General features: G+C 45.1%; 1 protein-coding gene and 2 non-coding genes across 4 annotated transcripts; all 3 read right to left on the bottom strand.

Annotated features, from left to right (window-relative positions):
• Positions 1-648: 648 nt before the first annotated feature.
• pthlha (parathyroid hormone-like hormone a) lies at positions 649-17,748 on the bottom strand. 2 transcript variants are annotated; one of them, XM_056367656.1, is made up of 4 exons: positions 17,508-17,748; positions 7,207-7,315; positions 1,717-2,256; positions 649-1,349 (listed from the first exon to the last, which is right to left on the bottom strand). In XM_056367656.1, exons 2-3 carry the CDS (start codon positions 7,311-7,313, stop codon positions 1,740-1,742), a joined length of 624 nt encoding a protein of 207 aa, XP_056223631.1. In that variant the 5' UTR covers positions 7,314-7,315; positions 17,508-17,748; the 3' UTR covers positions 649-1,349; positions 1,717-1,739. The 2 variants fall into 2 exon arrangements, with proteins under 2 accessions (XP_056223631.1, XP_056223630.1); XM_056367655.1 differs by lacking the exon at positions 17,508-17,748 and adding an exon at positions 7,540-7,933.
• trnat-ugu (transfer RNA threonine (anticodon UGU)) lies at positions 3,590-3,662 on the bottom strand. The gene has a single exon. It is a non-coding gene; the product is annotated as a tRNA-Thr (tRNA).
• On the bottom strand, positions 3,962-4,034 carry trnat-ugu (transfer RNA threonine (anticodon UGU)). Its single transcript has one exon. It is a non-coding gene; the product is annotated as a tRNA-Thr (tRNA).
• Positions 17,749-18,334: the final 586 nt, after the last annotated feature.

Genomic DNA, 18,334 nt, shown 5'->3' with positions numbered 1-18,334 from the left:
TTAAGGAGGTTATGTAATGTATACTTGAGGCTATGGTGTAATATTTAAACCCACTTAACACAAACTACAGAGGACCCAGGGCAGAACCCTGGGGTACACCACAACTCCGAGCTTTAAGTTAGAGTTTGATGTAGAGCTGCAATTAATGATTATTTTCATTATCAGTTAATTGTGCTAATTATTTTCTTGATTAATTGATTATTTGGTTTATAAAGTGGTGTCTCTATAAGGTGACATCTTATTTTGTCCCAAATCAAAAGATATTCAGTTTATATTGATATAAAACAGAAAACTGTGACATCTGAGAAGCTGCAACCTGAATATGATAGATTTATTTTTCCTTGCTGTTTTATTTTTTGTCAGTCAACTAAATTAATCAACTAGTGTGAACCCTTCAGTTTATTTTTCTGCCCCCTGGTGGCCAAAAATTAAGAAATGCAGCTTTAAGTAAAGAATTTAAGTTATTTCATAACTTCACTGGAGATGAGTAGAAAATTATCACCATCCAAATTTCAGTAGATTTAAAAACTTACAGGAAACAGACAATTTTAAGCATCAAGTGAGATGTAGAATAGGACCGAGGACAGAACTGATGCTTCACTGTGAACTTACTGCAACATCAAAGACACAGAGACGGAGGAGTTACTGTCAAATGTTTAATCCGTTCAGTACAGGGTGTTTATCTCAGTGCAAGTGCCAAAAACAACAATATCGAGCCGTGTTTGGTTTATGTACAAGTATGAACTTTTGCATTGAGAAGCAGAGCGGCTGTGGAGGAAACAGAGACACTGAAGGCAGCAGGAGGGTCCGACACAAAAAGGTGAGACAACGAAACAAAACATCTGAAAAACAGCAGCAAAGAAACAAAAAAGTGGACGTCTGAACAGAGCGAAGGGTAAAGAATCAAACGGAAAAGTAACACAGAATGACGACTGTCGTTTTTTCTTCATTTCAATCAACCACAAAAACAAGTCAATGAACAAAATTAATGGTATATATATTTATATTTATATATCTAAAGTGCATTATGGTACAAAAATATAGAGGGTCAGCAGCACCTCGATACATTTACAAAATAAATACACCATTCAGACAAAATAAATTACCGCAAAAAAATCTGACATAATTGGAATAAAAAAAGAAAAAAGCAAGGATTCACAAAGATTAAAATCTGTTGCCCCACAGAGCATCAAATAAGTTTTTTTTTTTTATCATATTCTGCTATCTATTCTGCTATATTTAGAATATTTACAGACAATAAATATTTTCCAATTTCTTTCCAAATAATCACCATTACAGACGACTGTAACATGAGTATTTAGGAGTCCACTCCAACTGTCCGTAGGCTTCTGAAACACAAGCAGAGACAGGAAGAGACGGGTTAGATCAGCACTTTATTTTAATTTGATTTGTGTCTTGAAACGTACAGAAGCATCAGCATCAGTAAAAACACATGGGGACATTATAACATTTAAGAAACCTCTGTGTTACGTGGATGCACAACCTCTTTTAAAATGAAAACACATCAGTTTCATCCTTGTGTCCGTTTGTTCTGAGTGCAGCTGTCGCAGTGTGTGAAGGCCACAAATCTGATTCAGAGAAATGAATCTAGTTCTGGATGTTTAGGTTGAATGACGTGTCACGTGAACCTGACTCTACAGACACTGTCACACAGTGTAAATCACCATGATGCAACACTTCGACCTGTGGACTCACCTTTGTCAGAGACTGACAGCGTTTTAAAGCAGCGCCCTCTGCAGGCCGAGCAGAGACCTCCACTCCAGGTGGAGTCCACTCCCGGGTTCGTCCTCCAGCCTCCACCCCAGTGAACGTGCCCTCCTCTTCCTCTTCTCTCCTTCCCTCCTCTTCCCAGACCTCCCTTTCTTCTTCCTCTTAATGCCGGGTGCTTTGAGGACGCCGTCTTTGTACGTCTGAGACTTGTTGGTCTCCTGCGGCAGGTTGGTGCCCTCCTCCTCCTCCAGCCTGAAGGTGATGGGGAGGTTCTTGGTTCCTCCGGGCGGTTTGGAGTGCAGGGTGCTGCCGGTGGTGCTCAGGTTGATGCCCAGGCTGACCCCAGGCAGCCCGACGCCGGCGCCACTGCTGCTTCCGCCTCCTCCGGTGGTCCGGACGGGAAGGTCGCGGATCTCCGCCGTGTGGACTTCATCCAAAAGCTCCTGCAGCCACATGCGACGCTTAAAGTCCTGCAGCGTCCGACCTTTGTCGTGCATCAGCTGAGCGTGAGTCACCGAGCGCTTTCTGCAAAACACACAAAGAAGAAGATTCGATTCAATTAAACAATTAACATTCACATGTTATAAATGCAGGATTTTCATGCTTTAGAGTCGTTGAAGAAAGAAAAAGGTTTTGAGTTTTACGTTTAGTTAAAAGTATGTGGACACCACTCATGTCTGCTGATGTAGTGTGATACAGACTCAGTCGGCTTTAGGAGGTTTTCTTGATCCACCAGCAGAGGGCAGTATGAGAGAAGGAATCAGTGTGTGAGTGACTGAAGGAAACAGCAGCTGCAGAAGTTTAACAGCAACAAAAAAGATGAATTTTATGAAACATTTTTTTGGCTTCTTCCTTTATATTTTCATCCATTTAAAGACATTTTTTGTGTCTAACATTTAGATAAACTGACAGATCTTTTCTTTGCTTCCGCTCACCCTCTCTTCACTCTTCAGTCACAGAGGTTAAAAACTTTGGACAATATTCCCCAATAACTCAGCTGTTGCATTCATGCAGTGAAATGACATGATTCATCGAACCGCAGGAGCTGAGCTGGTTTCCAGGGTTGTTAAAACTGATACAGAAGATCTCCGCCCTGCCGGAGGAGGTCCAGATGAGTTTTCTCTCTTTTTCTTTTTCACAGGAAAACGCCAGTTTTCCTTCTGATTGTTCATTATTACGATGTGAGCAGAGCAAAACCTTTGGCCCTTCACTTTTCATTAATGTGGATGTTAACTGGCAGATTCATGGCGCTCAGGGCCAGAGACGCTACAAAAAAAATTAACTGTGGTCCAAACAAAAAGAAAAGACTTGGGGCCGAACTGTGATTTCTGATTTTCTAATGAAACTAACTCCAAACAGTCACAGAGGAAAAACCTTTTATTTTTTGAATATGTTCTAATGTGCATCTGGATCCAAACCTGGTCTGAATCAGACACAGTATTAGTTTGTTGATTTTGGGGGAATATTTCAATCATGTCAGGTGATATCTGAGCGGCAACATCCCAATACAGATCTGAGCATTCGAAGTAGTTATGTTGTTGTAGCGCCAACTACTGGTGAGTGATCTGCAGATTATATGTGTACACAAATTAAATTAAAATGAAAACTGCAAAGAAATTTCTTTGTACAAATAATTAAATGCAAAAAAAAAATTATATATCTAAATATAAATGACGTCATAATGGTCACAAGGTGGCGCTATCTGCACGAAAACACCCAGTTCTTCTTCTGCTGAAATGCATCACAGATTTGAAATGTGACTCATTAAGTATTAATTTGTTGCTATAGCGACATCTACAAGTCAAACATCATGATGTGTTGCAGGGAGCTTCCTACATGAACGTCAGAAAACATTTGTAGGCCCCAGCGAGATTTGAACTCGCGACCCCTGGTTTACAAGACCAGTGCTCTAACCCCTGAGCTATGGAGCCCTGTTTACCTACATAGGCCACACCCACAGGCCTCTGACCACCTACTGAGGCACCAACATCATATAAAATTTAAAATGTTCAAAAATGTGTTCAGGTGGAAAAACACAACATTAATCATTCAGAATCATCTGCAGGGAAATTTAAGACGACAGACGCTGATTGATCATGACACTGTGGCACCACCCACAACTCTGTCACCACACTCAGCAGCATCCGTGGGTGGTGACACGTGCACACGTCTCCAACTGAACTCTAAAGATGAAAGATTTATCACTGAGGGAAGGTTTGAAAACAGAGAGAGGCCCCAGCGAGATTTGAACTCACGACCCCTGGTTTACAAGACCAGTGCTCTAACCCCTGAGCTATGGAGCCCTGTCTCCACCAGGCCAGGTGGTGGTGCTGTTCCCACACCGGACACATCACATCACTGCCATCCACACAGCTGCGATCACAACGGGACAAAGTCATCTGTCCCATAAACGTGACGGACGCGACTGAGATTAATAAAAACATGAGTTCATCACGACGGATCTGTGAGAGCTGCAGAAGAAGAGGAGACGACTCCGGCTCTGATTCTGACCAGATGGACCGACCTGTTATCTTTCCAGATGCAGCCGGAGCAGCAGAAGGATTCGGGGCTTTGCTTTGCCGCGGTGTCGCGTTACTCAGTCTTAACTCTTAGACAAACAGAGAGGCAGAGGGCACGGCTCGAAGCCTGGGAACCGCCGGGCGCCAACGCCGGCCAAACACTTCAGGTGTCTGAGCACACAAACACGCCCGCTGCAGTGGGAGATACCGGCAGCTGATTACAGCTGTCAGAGTTTCCCATGATGCCCTCCTCCTCCTCCTCCCCGCTCTGCGGAGGTCAGTTTCACCCGGAGGCCGTGCAGCTCCTCTGACCTGAGTTACCGTTTGATCTGTTTCACCTGTCGACCGGCAGCTGACGAACACAGACGAGACGCTCGATAAAATCTCACTCAGCTCAATGACGTCAGTGAAACAACACAGAGGGAGAGCAGCTTCTGTTTATGTGCTTACAGATATCACACACACACACACACACACACACTCACACACACACACACACACACTCACACACACACACACACTCACACACACACACACACACACACTCACACACACACACACACACACACCACACACACTCACTCACACACACACACACACTCACACACACACACACACACTCACACACACACACACACTCACACACTCACACACACACACACACACACACTCACACACACACACACACACCACACACACACACTCACACACACTCACACACACACACACACACACACTCACACACACACACACACACACACACTCACACACACACACACACACACACACACACACACACACACACACACACACACTCACACACACACACTGGCTTTGAAAACTGATCTGCTTCTGTTTTTACCTTCAATATAACGAACATCAAACAGTTTCCAGTGAGAGGGAGGGGGGAGGAAAAAGGCCCTGATGCATCCTGAGGTGGCAGCGGTCCAGCCCCCCCCCCCCCCCCCCCCCCGGGCCTACCTGACGTTAATTGTTTCTCTCTGTGGGAATGAAAGGAGGAATGAAAGGAGGAATGAAAGGAGGAGTGTGTTTCCTGGTTGAAACACTCGGCCTCCTGTCACTGGGATGATGCACGGTCCTGGTGTCTGATACTGGTTCGTGCTGTGAAGCAGCAGCTCTGGTTACTGTTCTCTGACGGGGGGGTTCTGATCCGGATCCTGGAGCTTCAGAGGTTCAGGACCCCCCCCCCCCCCCCCCGACTAAACCGGACAGGAAATAAGGGGAGAAAAAAAACCTTCTCTCCTCTTTTTTTCCAGGTGAAAGACTGAAACTTTTCACCGCTCGAAAAAAATATTCAAAATAAACATGAGAGGGAAAAAAAGGAGCGATGGCCTGAAGAGTCGCCGAGCATCGAACGCCCCGAGAGGCTCCCAGCGTTTCCACTCGCACATCTGCAGCCTGATCACACACTCCTCCTTTAGGCTTTTCTCTCTTTAGGTAAAGTTCTCGGAAACGTGTTTATTCCTCCTTAAATATTGTTTTACACATTGTACATTTCTAATTAATCTTCTATCTTTCCCTGATGAAGAGCCGTCGTCTTCAAACATTCAACTTTCAGTTCACTGACGTGAAGAAAGAAAAGCAGCAGATTCATCAAATATCAGCCACTAACTTTTCTCTCTATCCACTAACCGCTGAGCCGACTCGTAGATGAGCTCGCGTCAGACAGATGTGGAGCGACTCCCGGCCCTTGTGTTGACTGGATTTTGAGCGGGAGCCAGATGTTGGGGACCACCCTCTCTAACATCTGTACCATCACTGTTTTTCTCTGCACAAATTCAAACTAAATCTAATTTCCAAAAACCTTAAAAACCATGGGACTGATGGAAGACCGCAGCCGCAGATGAAAGAGGGTCAGAGGTCACCAGCGCCCGCCGCCGTGTGATTTTTACCTCACGGTTTTCATCGCGCCCGTGTTTTCCTTTCCACTCAGGTGGCGTTAACCCCATCCCCGAAATCCTATTAAGTGCATATGACAGGACGGGGGTGTAGGTCTGTTTCCCCTGACACGAGCGAGCGGGCCCCACACACACCGAGAGAGAGAGCGAGCTCCTGTCCCCGCCGTGGAAACGGCTGGAACCCGTTAGCGCTGGTAAACCTGGACGACACGCGGTCGCAGTCGCGTTAAGGACTCGACGCTCTTCCCTCCGCAGCCGGCCTCAGACTCCAACTGCTGCCGCCAAAATGCGTTTCAGATGTGATCTCCCTGCACCGAGACTCAGAGCAGGAAATCTTCCTCTCAGATTGTTTCTTTCAGGGCATCTTCTCCCTGCTTCATTAAAACCTGATTACATCCAAAAAGCGTCTCAGCGATATTATCTTTCCACGGGGAAAAAGCTCCCAGAGTGTGTTTAGCATTCTGGCTTAAGAACATTTATTCTGCTTGGCATCAAACAGCTGAGCAGGAGCAGCAGGTTTGGTTTGGTCCACGGCCGAGCCGAACATCAGCATTATTCATTTCCCTCCTTAGCAAAGACTAAAAGTCTTTGTCCAGGGATGGACGCCGGCGGACAGAGGGAGTTAGTCTGCATCTGTCCCGGCCTGAAAAGCTCAGATGAAGAGCAACAACAGCAGCGTGTGAGCGCCAGGCGGAAAGCAGCAGAGAGGCGTCGGGGGGTTTGAGCCGGGGCTGCTGGGAGTTTATCACACTGAGACGGTTTCTGCCGAAGGTAAACACACAGGTGGGCGAGAGCTAACTAAACAGCTGCCGGCACGTTTCACAAATGAACACATTTTCCAGCCTCTGCTCGCCCACCACGCTGGGGGGGTGCGGGGGTGCGGGGGGGCGGGGGTGGAAATAAACGAAAAGAAACTTCCAAATATCGGAAAAAAAGATTATCTGGAAGTTTATCCCATTTCCAGCATTCCTGAGCTTCCAGACTAAATACTGCTGCAGTGAGAGGAGTTAGTTTCTATAAATGAAATCCAGACTTACATTCTGCTGCTCAGGGCATCGATCGGACGTCCGAAGTGCGGCACCGGAGAGCAGAGCAGGAAAAGAGCAAAGCACCACTGCTGCAGGACTCTCCTGGAGCACAACATGTCTGTGAAGAGACAAACACATGAAGAAGCTCAGCATCTGTTTTTACCTGAACACTGACCCATCCCTCTCTCCGTGAGTCCCATTAACCTCTGCAGCAGGCGGCTGCTCAAACCTTTCACAGCAGATTCCAGATCAACCACAACAAAGCTGAAATTAAAGAAACCAAAACAAAAACAGAAGGAAAAAAGAGAAGCAGGGAGGGGGAAGAGTTAACGGGAAACTTACTTTCCCACAGTGTCTGTCCCACACGGAAAAAGATAACAGGAAGAAAAATCAATTCACTTAATGTCCTTTCTCAAACTTTCCACCACGAAGAAGAAGAAAAGTCTCAGGAGAGAATCCAGGTGATGACACCTTGGGGAACGGGGGGAAAAAAAAATCCCCGCGAGCCAAACGACATCCAGGAGCTCGTCTTCCCTCCTTTATGTTCCTCAGTTTCAAAATCCCTTCAAGTCAGAGACGTCCGGCTGCAGCCCCCCCGATCCTCCAGGTGTCCTGCAGGTTAAAGGTGAGTGTTAGAGTGATGGCAGGGCAGCGGCGGGACGAGCTGAGGCTGCACTGCTGCTGCTGCTGCTGCTGCTGCTGCTGTGGCTGCTGCAGGTCGCTCTGATGGGAACGTTTGCTGCATGCTGCCTGAGAGCCTGAGCAGGTCAGAGGCGAAGGGAAGGGGAGGACTTATTAACAAAGAGGAGGGCCTCCATGATGTCTCTGCCCACTTACTGTGGAGTCTACTGCCTGAGAGAGAGAGAGAGAGAGAGTGTGTGTGTGTGTGTGTGTGTGTGTGAGGACACAGACAGTGAAAGGAAGCGTTGGCAGGAAGGTGGCGCTCGAGCAGCACTGTGGCTCAGCATCAGACACGGACGCCGCTCACTGCCAGAAACACCGTTCACACACTTGTTCACGTCGAGCAGCAGAAACGTCCCCACATCATATATTACATTCACACACATACATCCTCCGATACATGGAGATATAAGTTTATAACATATGTGAAATATACATAGAAATTAAATATATATTCTTAATACCCAAAGTAAAATTTGTATATTTGGAAGTTTCTATATGTTTGTTTTTCTTGTTAATTTCTCATTAATTTTAAACGTGTTTATCTTCACATCCTGGGGGCGTGTCTCCGACATCTGGACCCTTGTATTTATAATATCTACATATACTTACAGGCTTCAGGATGGATATATATTTATAGAACATGTCTATAAACATATTTGTAGGAGTTAGTGTGTCAATATATGACTTTTTAAAAATGTATATATGTTGAAATTCAACATATGTACATATAGTGTTTTACATTTACATATGGGATATCTTCTCTAAAACATCTTCTTATAACAGGAAGTAGAAAACAGCCTGTTATTATGAATTATTATTATTATTATTATTATTATAATTATTATTAATGTGACTGCGTCTTAAGGCAGAGGACGGGACAAAGACAATAAACAACAAACAAAAGGAAAAATACAATCACAACACAAAGAGTTCATTAATCAAACAGGAACACAGTCGTTTTATGACTGTTGCTCTGAAATTATTCGATTTTTATAATATAATGAAAACATGTTTGTACATGAGGCTCTGACGCCATGACTGAGTTCATGCTGTAAATGTTTTAGTGTAAATATAGTATAAGGACATATTTTTACATTTTATGTTTAAATTTATCTTTTTCTTAGTAATTAAATTTGTGCTTGTTTATATTTAATTCATGAAAGTTGAATCTGGATTTTGGGAAACTGGATTTGAAAAGAATTGTTTTTATGTTTCTTGAAATTGAACTGAAGTTCAAAGAACTGAAGGTGAAACATGAGCTGAGGTCTGAGGCCGTGACGGCAGGTGAATCTGTGTCACAGGTTTCTGACCGAGTCGACCTCGTCACTGTGCGTGAAGCTGGAGGTGTTTTCTGTCTGATGCGCAGTGACACCGGGTCTGAGTGGAAGTCACAGCGGTGACTGTGGGCCATCGCTGGCCTTTAGACGCTCAGCTCACACCTGAACAGTCAGGTGGTTCTGTATTAACATGAGCAGAGCTGACGAGGTCTGGCAGGATGAACCCTGACCTGGCAGCAGTGTCGTGATGAGAGAGAGAAACAGCTGTACCTGTAATCTTTAGTGAAAGGTTTGGAAACAGGTACAATCATTTCTTTAAAGTGAGAATGTGAAAGAGCAGAAATGAAAAATTTATCCCAACAACTTCAGCTTCAACAGACAGAAAAACAATCTACGTGGAGAGAGAGCGCTTTCCAAGATTCGAAGAAACGACTGAATCTTTTGCAAAAAGTTCAGGAAACGCGTAGAATCATTTAATTTAAAGCTCCTCCAGTGTAAAGGTGTGTGTCCATGTGTAGTGTGATTATAGATTATAGATCAGCTCTAGCTTCTATATTAATACTGTGAAAGTATCAAAGCCTCAGTCCACAGAGAAATGCACACAGCCTGTATTCAGAAACTGAGCCTTAAAACCAGCCGTCAGGACTTCTGGAACTTTGTGATGTCACAACAAAGCAGTCACCAAGCCCCGCCCACCTGGACCCACCATCCAAACCTTGCAGGATTTGGTTTCTCTGAGTGTTTTTACCTGAAATCTGCTGTATTTTTATTATATATTCAACATTTTTGCTAAGATTTGTAGAAAGTGCAGCTCTGAATCTTTCGTGGAAGGTTCATGAAACAGGTTTAATCATTACTATTTAAATTCATCCCAGTAACTTTAGCTTTTAACTTCCAGAGAAAAAGATGCTGAAACTCCTGTGACTTGGATTTAAAGTGAGAATCAGTTTCATCTGCTGGATATTCTGTCTGAAAAAAAAAAAAAAAAAAAGTCTAGTAGAAAATAGAAAAATATTTTGTGGTAACTTTCCGAAGCAGACAGTCTGACAGTCACTCCTTCTTTGCCTTTAAACGTGTGCGATCAGCTGAGAGTCTGACCTCCTGAACAACCTCCAACACACAGAGCAGATTATTTCACCTCTCTGTAAATACATTTCTAATATCTGAGCGTCACACGACGTGAAGCGTTCATGATACACATCTGCACGTCGGCATCTCCTGACCTATAAACCTGTCATCGGCAGAGACTCTGATCGCCTTGTAATTAACTGTTATCATCATATTTAACACATATTTCCATGTGACAGCTCAGCAGCTCCCACCGAGGTCGTTAGAGGAATCTAATCTGATCTAATCTGATCTAATCTGATCATGTCGAGAGCCGCTCCGGCGGGAAACATTCCTCGTGTGTGGATCAAACAGTTTCACACTTAAAAGCCTCAGACCACCAACACTGTCCCTGCTCTGTGGCTCAGTGTGCTCTTATATAACCCTCATACTGTGCTGCATTTATTAGCCTGGTGCTATGTTTGTAGTTGGTGTATTAAAGAGCACAAAATACATCTGAACTCAAATCTTCCCTGGCAGCTTCACAAACCTTAAATAAGAAGCATAATCTTTCCCCAGTCTGTGGTCCAGTCAGTCCTGATCAAAGACCCTGATACATGTTAGTTTTTCTGCAGAAACATGGTCGTTTCAGTTACTCAGCAACCCTGAAGATTTCTAACATTACAGCAACACGACTGAAGAAAACTGAGCATCAACAAGTTCCCAAACAATCACCTACAAATACTCCACAAGTTTAATTACTGCTTTTAAAATCACACTCCAGTAAAAGTAAGTGGAACTACTTTTATAGAAAGTCTGTTAATGATTCAATAAACGATATTGATCCGGAGCCGAAGGGTCACCAGGTGAATCACATTCACATATTCAACATTAATGTGAATAAAAGCAGAAGTTTAGAGCTGTTCATTTTCATAAAAACTCACGTGATCAGAAATGACGTGGAGTAAAACAAAGATTTAATTCCTAGTCGGAGTGAAGTTCAAGTATCTAGCTGCATAAAATGGAAATACTGCAGTAACTTTTGAGTTTAATGTTTTTTTCTGTTTCCTGACACGAGTTAACTCGACCAATCAGGGCTCAGGTCCCGTCCACATATTGTTGAGATCTGCGAGTGTTTTCAGTCTCTCTTCTATTAACCTGTGCAGCTGTTTGACGTCATTTTCCCGCCTTATAAGTCACAACAAAGGTTGATTGTCAACACTCTAATATATAATGAGTATTCATAAATCCCTGAAGGGGAGAAAGTATATACATAGATATACCCCCCCCCCCGGGGAAATTCAAAGGACAGTGAAGAAGACAATGTCTCAGCTCCCCAGAGGATGACCCCTGACCTCTTCTGTAGTGCCCCCTGTGGTCAAACTTTACTGGAGAGGCTTTAACAGTCATTTGACCTCTGTGATGTGGTGAACACCGCGGCCTCTAGGGGGCGCTAACAGGACCTCGTGACTCCACGGCTGAGTCGTTTCCATGGTAACCGAGCCGACTGCGCTGTTAAACGCTCTGGGAAAAGTTAGCGAGTGGAACTTGGGTTCTTTTTTTTTTTTAAACAGATCAATTATCGAACACATTCCTGGGTCGTGAGAGAAGCAACACGAAGCCTCGGCGTCGTCTCCGGATCGCAGACGTCGAGCGGCGAAAACGTAAGAAACATTAATCACACGTCTGTTGTTTCTAAACATGTTTCAGACCCGCTCTTCACATGGAGCTGGGATATAAAAAACTTGTACAATTACCCATAAATCTCATGTGAAATGTTGATGCCACATCGCTTGTGTAAACATTTTTCCCCACAAATGATTTCCACACCAGAGTTGTTCGGGGGTCCTGCCGGAGAGATAAGACCCGCTCAGTGTGTGTGGGGCTGGTTTGCTCTCGCTCACAGGTCTGGTCTTAATTGTCGGAGGCGACAGCTGGAACACATTGCTGATATTTCAACACGTGTCAGTCAGAGCAGAGCGGGGGGGGGGGGGGGGCGTGGGGAGGGGGGGGGCACTGCTGCCTGCAGTGATGGTCTGACTGTTGTTTGCTCTGCAGACGGAGAAGGCTCCGACATGAGGAGGTTAACTCAGGAAAGTCATGAGCTTCATGTAAAGCCACGATGTTGTGGGATTATTTTCCGTATTTGGGTTTGTACACTTCAACTTAGTTTAACTTTAAAGCTCCATGTTTCTTCTTCTGTGTTTTATTTGAAGTGTTGATCCATCAGAAGATATAAAAACCGTCTCAGTGTAGTTTACATCTCCTCTCTCAGGCTTCTCTCTGCAGCTCTAGTAACAACAGGTCAGTGAGCCAATCAGAAGAGAGGAGGCTCTGAGCCTCTCTTCTGATTGGCTGACTGTTTTCTGAGTGATCCAATAAAAATAAAGCATATTTCAGGTAAAAACACTCAGAGAAACCAAATCCTGCAAGGTTTGGATGGTGGGTCCAGGTGGGCGGGGCTTGGTGACTGCTTTGTTGTGACATCACAAAGTTCCAGAAGTCCTGACGGCTGGTTTTAAGGCTCAGTTTCTGAATACAGGCTGTGTGCATTTCTCTGTGGACTGAGGCTTTGATACTTTCACAGTATTAATATAGAAGCTAGAGCTGATCTATAATCTATAATCACACTACACATGGACACAGACCTTTACTCTGGAGGAGCTTTAAGGAGAAACTACACATCCAGTTACTGTCATCCTCCCTTCACTCAGTGAGAAACTACCCTGAGGCCACAAAAGTCACATGATTAATCAATTATCAAAATTGTTGCCAATTGATTTTCTCTTAACCTTCTATTCAACTCAGTAGCTGATCATTCTGCTCTGGCTGGTTTCTGGGAGCATGAAGACTTAATGAGACTGTCATGTATAATCATCAGCAGGGGCCCAACAACCAGAGGTTAATCCAGCTGTGCCTTCATATAATTATCAGAATCTTGATGTAGTAAATGTTTCAGATCTGATGGTCAAGAATGAAACAAAACAAAGAAATAATTCATATTGCGATCATGTGATCTTTGTTGGGTAAACCTGGTGTCACTGCTGCAGGAGAAGCTAACACTTGCACTTACCCCCCCCCCCCCCAGGGTTAGCCCACCGTGCACTGTAATGTTTAGCTAACGTTTAGTTGGCTTTAGACGCTGAAAGGAAACCTGATGGGTAACGATGACTGTTCTTCCGGGGGGGGGGGGGGGGGGGTGAAGTCGGCTGGCTGGGTTGAGTCAGACTGTGTTTTCAATTTACTCAATTATCTCCAACACTCACTTGGCGACTGCGGTCTTTTGATGCGTCCTTGATTTTTACCCAGAAATAGCAGCTTCACTGTAAAGGTCAGTGTACGAACATGAAACACACACAATGAACATATTATTCCTTGGATCATTCGGCCGCCAGCGCGAGCTCTGGACGTGGTGATGCAACAGACCTTTCTGCTGCTCCTTTCATTCATTAGTGATCATAAACAGGATCCATTGTTCCCTCCCCGGTCATCATTTGCTGTATAAAAAAGAAGTTCTGCATTTTGATGGTGAATGATTAGTGCCAGGGAGAATCATGGGAGTAGTTCTTCCCCCCAGTTTGTCTGCAAATTAGTGAAGTTCCCTCCAGTTTATGAGCTGCTCTGGTTGGAGTCGGTTCAGGAACACGGAGTCCAGGAGGATTTGTTTTACACGGGAGAACAAAGGAGGAGTGTCGGGGATCAGCGGTGGGACAGACTACCTGTCTTTGACCTTCCTGCCCTCCCCCCGACGCCGCGGGGGGGGGGGGGACAAAACGTCTGGTGTGCTTCGGCCCCGTGAAAGCCGCTTTACCTGCACGTAAACAGGTAGGAGAAAAAAAAAGTCTTTTCCTGGCAGCGGGCGGCGTGTGGGGTCCGAGCCAGGAAAGCTGTTTTAGATTCATAGAAAATTGCTGCTTTTTGGCAGCGAACGACATACACAAAACAAATGTCCGCTTTTAATCTCTGCGACTGCCCCCCCCCCCCCCCCCGCCTCTCTCCTTTTGAAAACAATTCTCCACACAAAGGCCTGTACTGTTAACACCCCCCCCCCATCGGTGGTCCTGACTCTGCCACCAGCTCCATCCTGAGGCCCCCACCCTCTGATACGAGGGGACGTTGACCCCGTCAGGTCACAGCTTGTTCTCTTTACCAGTAGACATGAAGTATTACAGTCGTAGTTCAACTTTTCTCTAAACAACTCGTAGTTAAAACGATTTATTAGTTAACAGAGAAGAAATCCCGGTTTCTCTCAGGGACGGCTGGTGTCATCTTCATCTTCATCTTCATCTTCATCTTCTCGTACGGTTGATGTATGAAATTAGTTTGAAGGAGAAGTTGGAAGTTTGGATTTGGTGCGAGCAGCGTGGGAGAGGATGAAGGTTGAGATTAAACCTGCAGCCTGATCATTAGTTTCCATAAAGTTTTACTGTGAAAAACTTAAAGAAAATGTACGAGCAACGTTTTCAGTCGTACGTGGCGTCGGCGCCGTCTGTGAGGTCACGGCGTGTTTGTGTGAAGCGGGACTCGGGTTTATTGAATGTCGTGTTGCTCTATGTTAATGAGGAGGTGATGGATGATGATGACTGAGGGATGATGAAGAGACCATGAGACGTCTCGCTCATCATCATCCCCTCTCAGGGGTGCCCCCCCCCGCTCCCCCCCCCCCCCCTCCATATTTTAACAGAGGAATTGAGGAATTCATTTTTTGGACTCGGACGGACAGAAACACTTAGTGGCGTTAAAAAGAAGTTTTTCTCCTCCCTCTTGTTTTACTCTCATTCACATTATACAACACACGCCCCCCACAGGAACACGCCCCCCACAGGAACACGCCCCCCACAGGAACACGCCCCCCCCACAGGAACACGCCCCCCACAGGAACACGCCCCCCCCACAGGAACACGCCTCCCACAGGAACACGCCCCCCACAGGAACACGCCCCCCACAGGAACACGCCCCCCACAGGAACACGCCTCCCACAGGAACACGCCCCCCCCACAGGAACACGCCCCCCACAGGAACACGCCCCCCACAGGAACACGCCCCCCCCACAGGAACACGCCCCCCACAGGAACACGCCCCCCACAGGAACACGCTCCGCCCGCTGTGCGACCACAGATAGTAAGTGGTTGGAGCTGAAGCAGATATTTCCAGAGGGTTTCTGACCCTGTGACCAGCTGCCAATCAGAGGAGAGGAGGGTCGGTGTGATTCAGGCGTCATCATTAATTAGTCCGACGTTATCTTCTTCATTAATTGTAAAACTGAAAAAATGTCAGTTACAAATTCTGAAACATGAAAAACTGGAATCAGGAAATATTTGTATTTTTTGCTTGAAAACGAATTGATTGTCAAAGTGTTAATGCTGCTAATGGACGGACTTACTGACTGTTTTACCTGTGCAGTATTGATAACTTATAGTTCATAGTTATGTTGTTGGTGATATATGCAATTTTTATATTACAATATATTTGACTGATTTTAGTCTTTATTTATTGTAACAAGCTGCCGAGAGGTTTACTGTGGAACTGAGGTGAGTTGTTTTTGATGTAATGACAATAAAGAATCTATCGATCGATCTAATCAGTTCTTTGACGAACCTTTGCAGGTCTGATGGTGATAGTGATTTCTAAATGTCTGTGAAAGTTGCCCGTCAGAGTGTGACCTCATTGGTCAGGACCTCAGTCACTGTCACCGCCGTCGGTTGAAGCTGAATGTTTATTTTTCATTGATTTTTCAGCCAGCGAGTTATAAATAAGAAATCATGCGTCAGTAGCAGCGAAAGCGGAACAACAGCACTCAGCACTGTCCCGGTCGCCGCGGCCACTTGGCAGACGGACGGCGTGCACGCTGTTAGCGTAGCGCGAAGCCGCAGCGGCGAGCGAGCGACAGCGCTCAGAGAAGAAGAAGGGAGAGGCGCCTGCAGTCTGTCTGCCTCGCAGTCTCTGGGTGACTTTTGCAGATGTCACCAGATGTTTGTTCACAATCTGCTGGTGTGTCACTGGATCCCACTGAGGCAATCACATCCCTGCGCTCAATTAGATCTGATTATGGTCGGAGCTGCGCTGCCAGAAAACCGGATTAGAATATGGAGCGGGACAGAAAGTGTCTCAGAGCAGTTGTTACCTGCTAAACAGTCGTTCGCAGCGGCTGTTACAAGCTTATGATCTGATTAACTTTACACTGGAGGTCTGTAAGAAAAATCAGGCAGCGAAGGTGTCAAACCACAGACGCTCCTCGTTCTCAGTCTGGAGTGCAGATGGATCGGCGCTCTGAGCGTTCGTTAGCTGAGAAACAAACGAGCTAATGGAGAACGTTCTGTTTGTTTCGCAGGAACCCTCGAAACTGCAGGAGAACACGTCGATCAAACGGCGTTACAGAAACATCACGACACATTCACCAACTGCACTGAAAAGAGTTTGACTTGAAGAAGTGAAGCTCTAAGTATTTACAAGTAATTTCCTTTAGTACAAATATTCTGGAGTAACAAGAAATGAATAAACATCCATGAAGTGTTGGAAACAGCAGAGTCCGTCCGGACTAATAAAGGAACATCTTGCACTAGCTGGATATAACCTTGATTAGCTGAGTGTTGCTAACAATGCTAACCCCAGGAGACAATCCACTTTATGTTTGGTTGATTTTTAGTCGCTTTGACAGGATCAGACTTCTGGAACTGGGAAAAACTTTATATGAAAACCAAACGAGGCCAAATGCTAATAAAATAAGATTATATTCTGTGTATTGGAACTTGAATTTGTTCAATAAAAATGTCTGTTTCCAGTTGCAGAAATGTTGCTTTCTCTATTTTCCATAATGGTAAGTTTAATTTATGTCTGAGCTTTTTTTTATTTATTAACAAAACAAGCAGTTTGAAGACATCACCTTTGGTTCTGGTAAATAGTGACGTGTATTTTCTACAATAACTACAATAAAAAACTGTGTTAGTTGCAGAAACATATAGTTTGAAAGGAAAAATGAAACTTGTACATCAGGTTGTGTAAGAGTCTGATCGAGGTCGTGTTCTCTGCACGCTGAGTCTTTACAGGCTGCTGCTTCCTCACAACCAGAACCTGACCCGGATCATTAAGTGTAATTGGGTCTGGGTTAATGTCTCGTTTTGATTGCCTCTCATTCTCCTGCAGACTGTTGCTCTGCAGGTTCTTTTACGCTCCGATTTCTCTCTTTTTTATATCGGGTTATATGAGGTTGAGAAAATCTCCGGTCCTTTTCCAAACACTTTAGATCTGTTCATCCAGAAAAATGCAACCAACAATATATATGCTCCTGCAGAAGCGTCTTACCTCTATCACAGCTCCCGCTTCCTCCCTTTTATTACGGATCCAGTGAAGAGTCTTTGAAAATCCTGAACTCGTCTGGTGGTTAAGTCGTGTTCCTCTGCTGGAGAGTCTCTCTCTCTCTTTGCTCGGTCGTGAAGGTTCGAAAAGCTGTTTAAATAAGGTTAAGCCCTCCCGCTGACATCACACACGGTCATCACCATCACCGCTGCCTCACCGTCGCAGGAGGAATCCATGAAGCTGCATATGTAATTAGGTGGATGAACTTACTCATTCTATCTGCTCTTCCCTCCCTCCCACATCCCCTTCGTCCTTTTCCTTCCCTCACAAACACGCCACAGCTTCAGCTCAAAGTCTAAACTAATGACACATGTGAGTGGCTGCTTGTTGTGTTCGGTGAAGTTTGTTCACACCAGTCGTGGTTTTACTGGTCGCTCTACTCTCACTTTACTCCCCTGCACGTCACTGAGGCACGGCGACGGGTTAAATTCAACCTTACAGTGTTGTTTCTACACCTACATAAACTTTACTTGGGCAGATTAATGTAATAATTTAAAGCCAATAGTGAAAACAGAGTTCAGACAGAGCTGTCTAGTTCGGTGTCGTCTGTGTTTTTGTCTCAATTTAATTCTACTCTATTAAGTAATGACCCCCTGCTGCCAGACTTGTTTAACTGAGCAGAGGCGGGAAGAGGAAAAAAAGAAGAAAAATCTCTCCAAAACATGGTAGTAGAGGTTTGGTCCATCACGCCCACCTCTGCTTGCGTAGCATCCCTCCTAATCTCCAACACGAAAGCAAAGCGCTCCAGTTTCCAGTCGGGCCATCTGGTCTGA

Source organism: Seriola aureovittata, chromosome 22, assembly GCF_021018895.1.
Source record: "Seriola aureovittata isolate HTS-2021-v1 ecotype China chromosome 22, ASM2101889v1, whole genome shotgun sequence".
Classification (NCBI taxonomy): Eukaryota; Metazoa; Chordata; class Actinopteri; order Carangiformes; family Carangidae; genus Seriola; species Seriola aureovittata.
This window is presented reverse-complemented; position numbering and strand designations above follow the sequence as displayed.

Excerpts from the sequence above, each read along its gene's own strand:
- pthlha (XM_056367656.1), bottom strand. The coding sequence starts at position 7,313 with ATGTTGTGCTCCAGGAGAGTCCTGCAGCAGTGGTGCTTTGCTCTTTTC. Across the intron at positions 2,257-7,206 it reads GATGCCCTGAGCAGCAGAAT|AAAGCGCTCGGTGACTCACG; the intron begins GTAAGTCTGGAT and ends TGTGTTTTGCAG.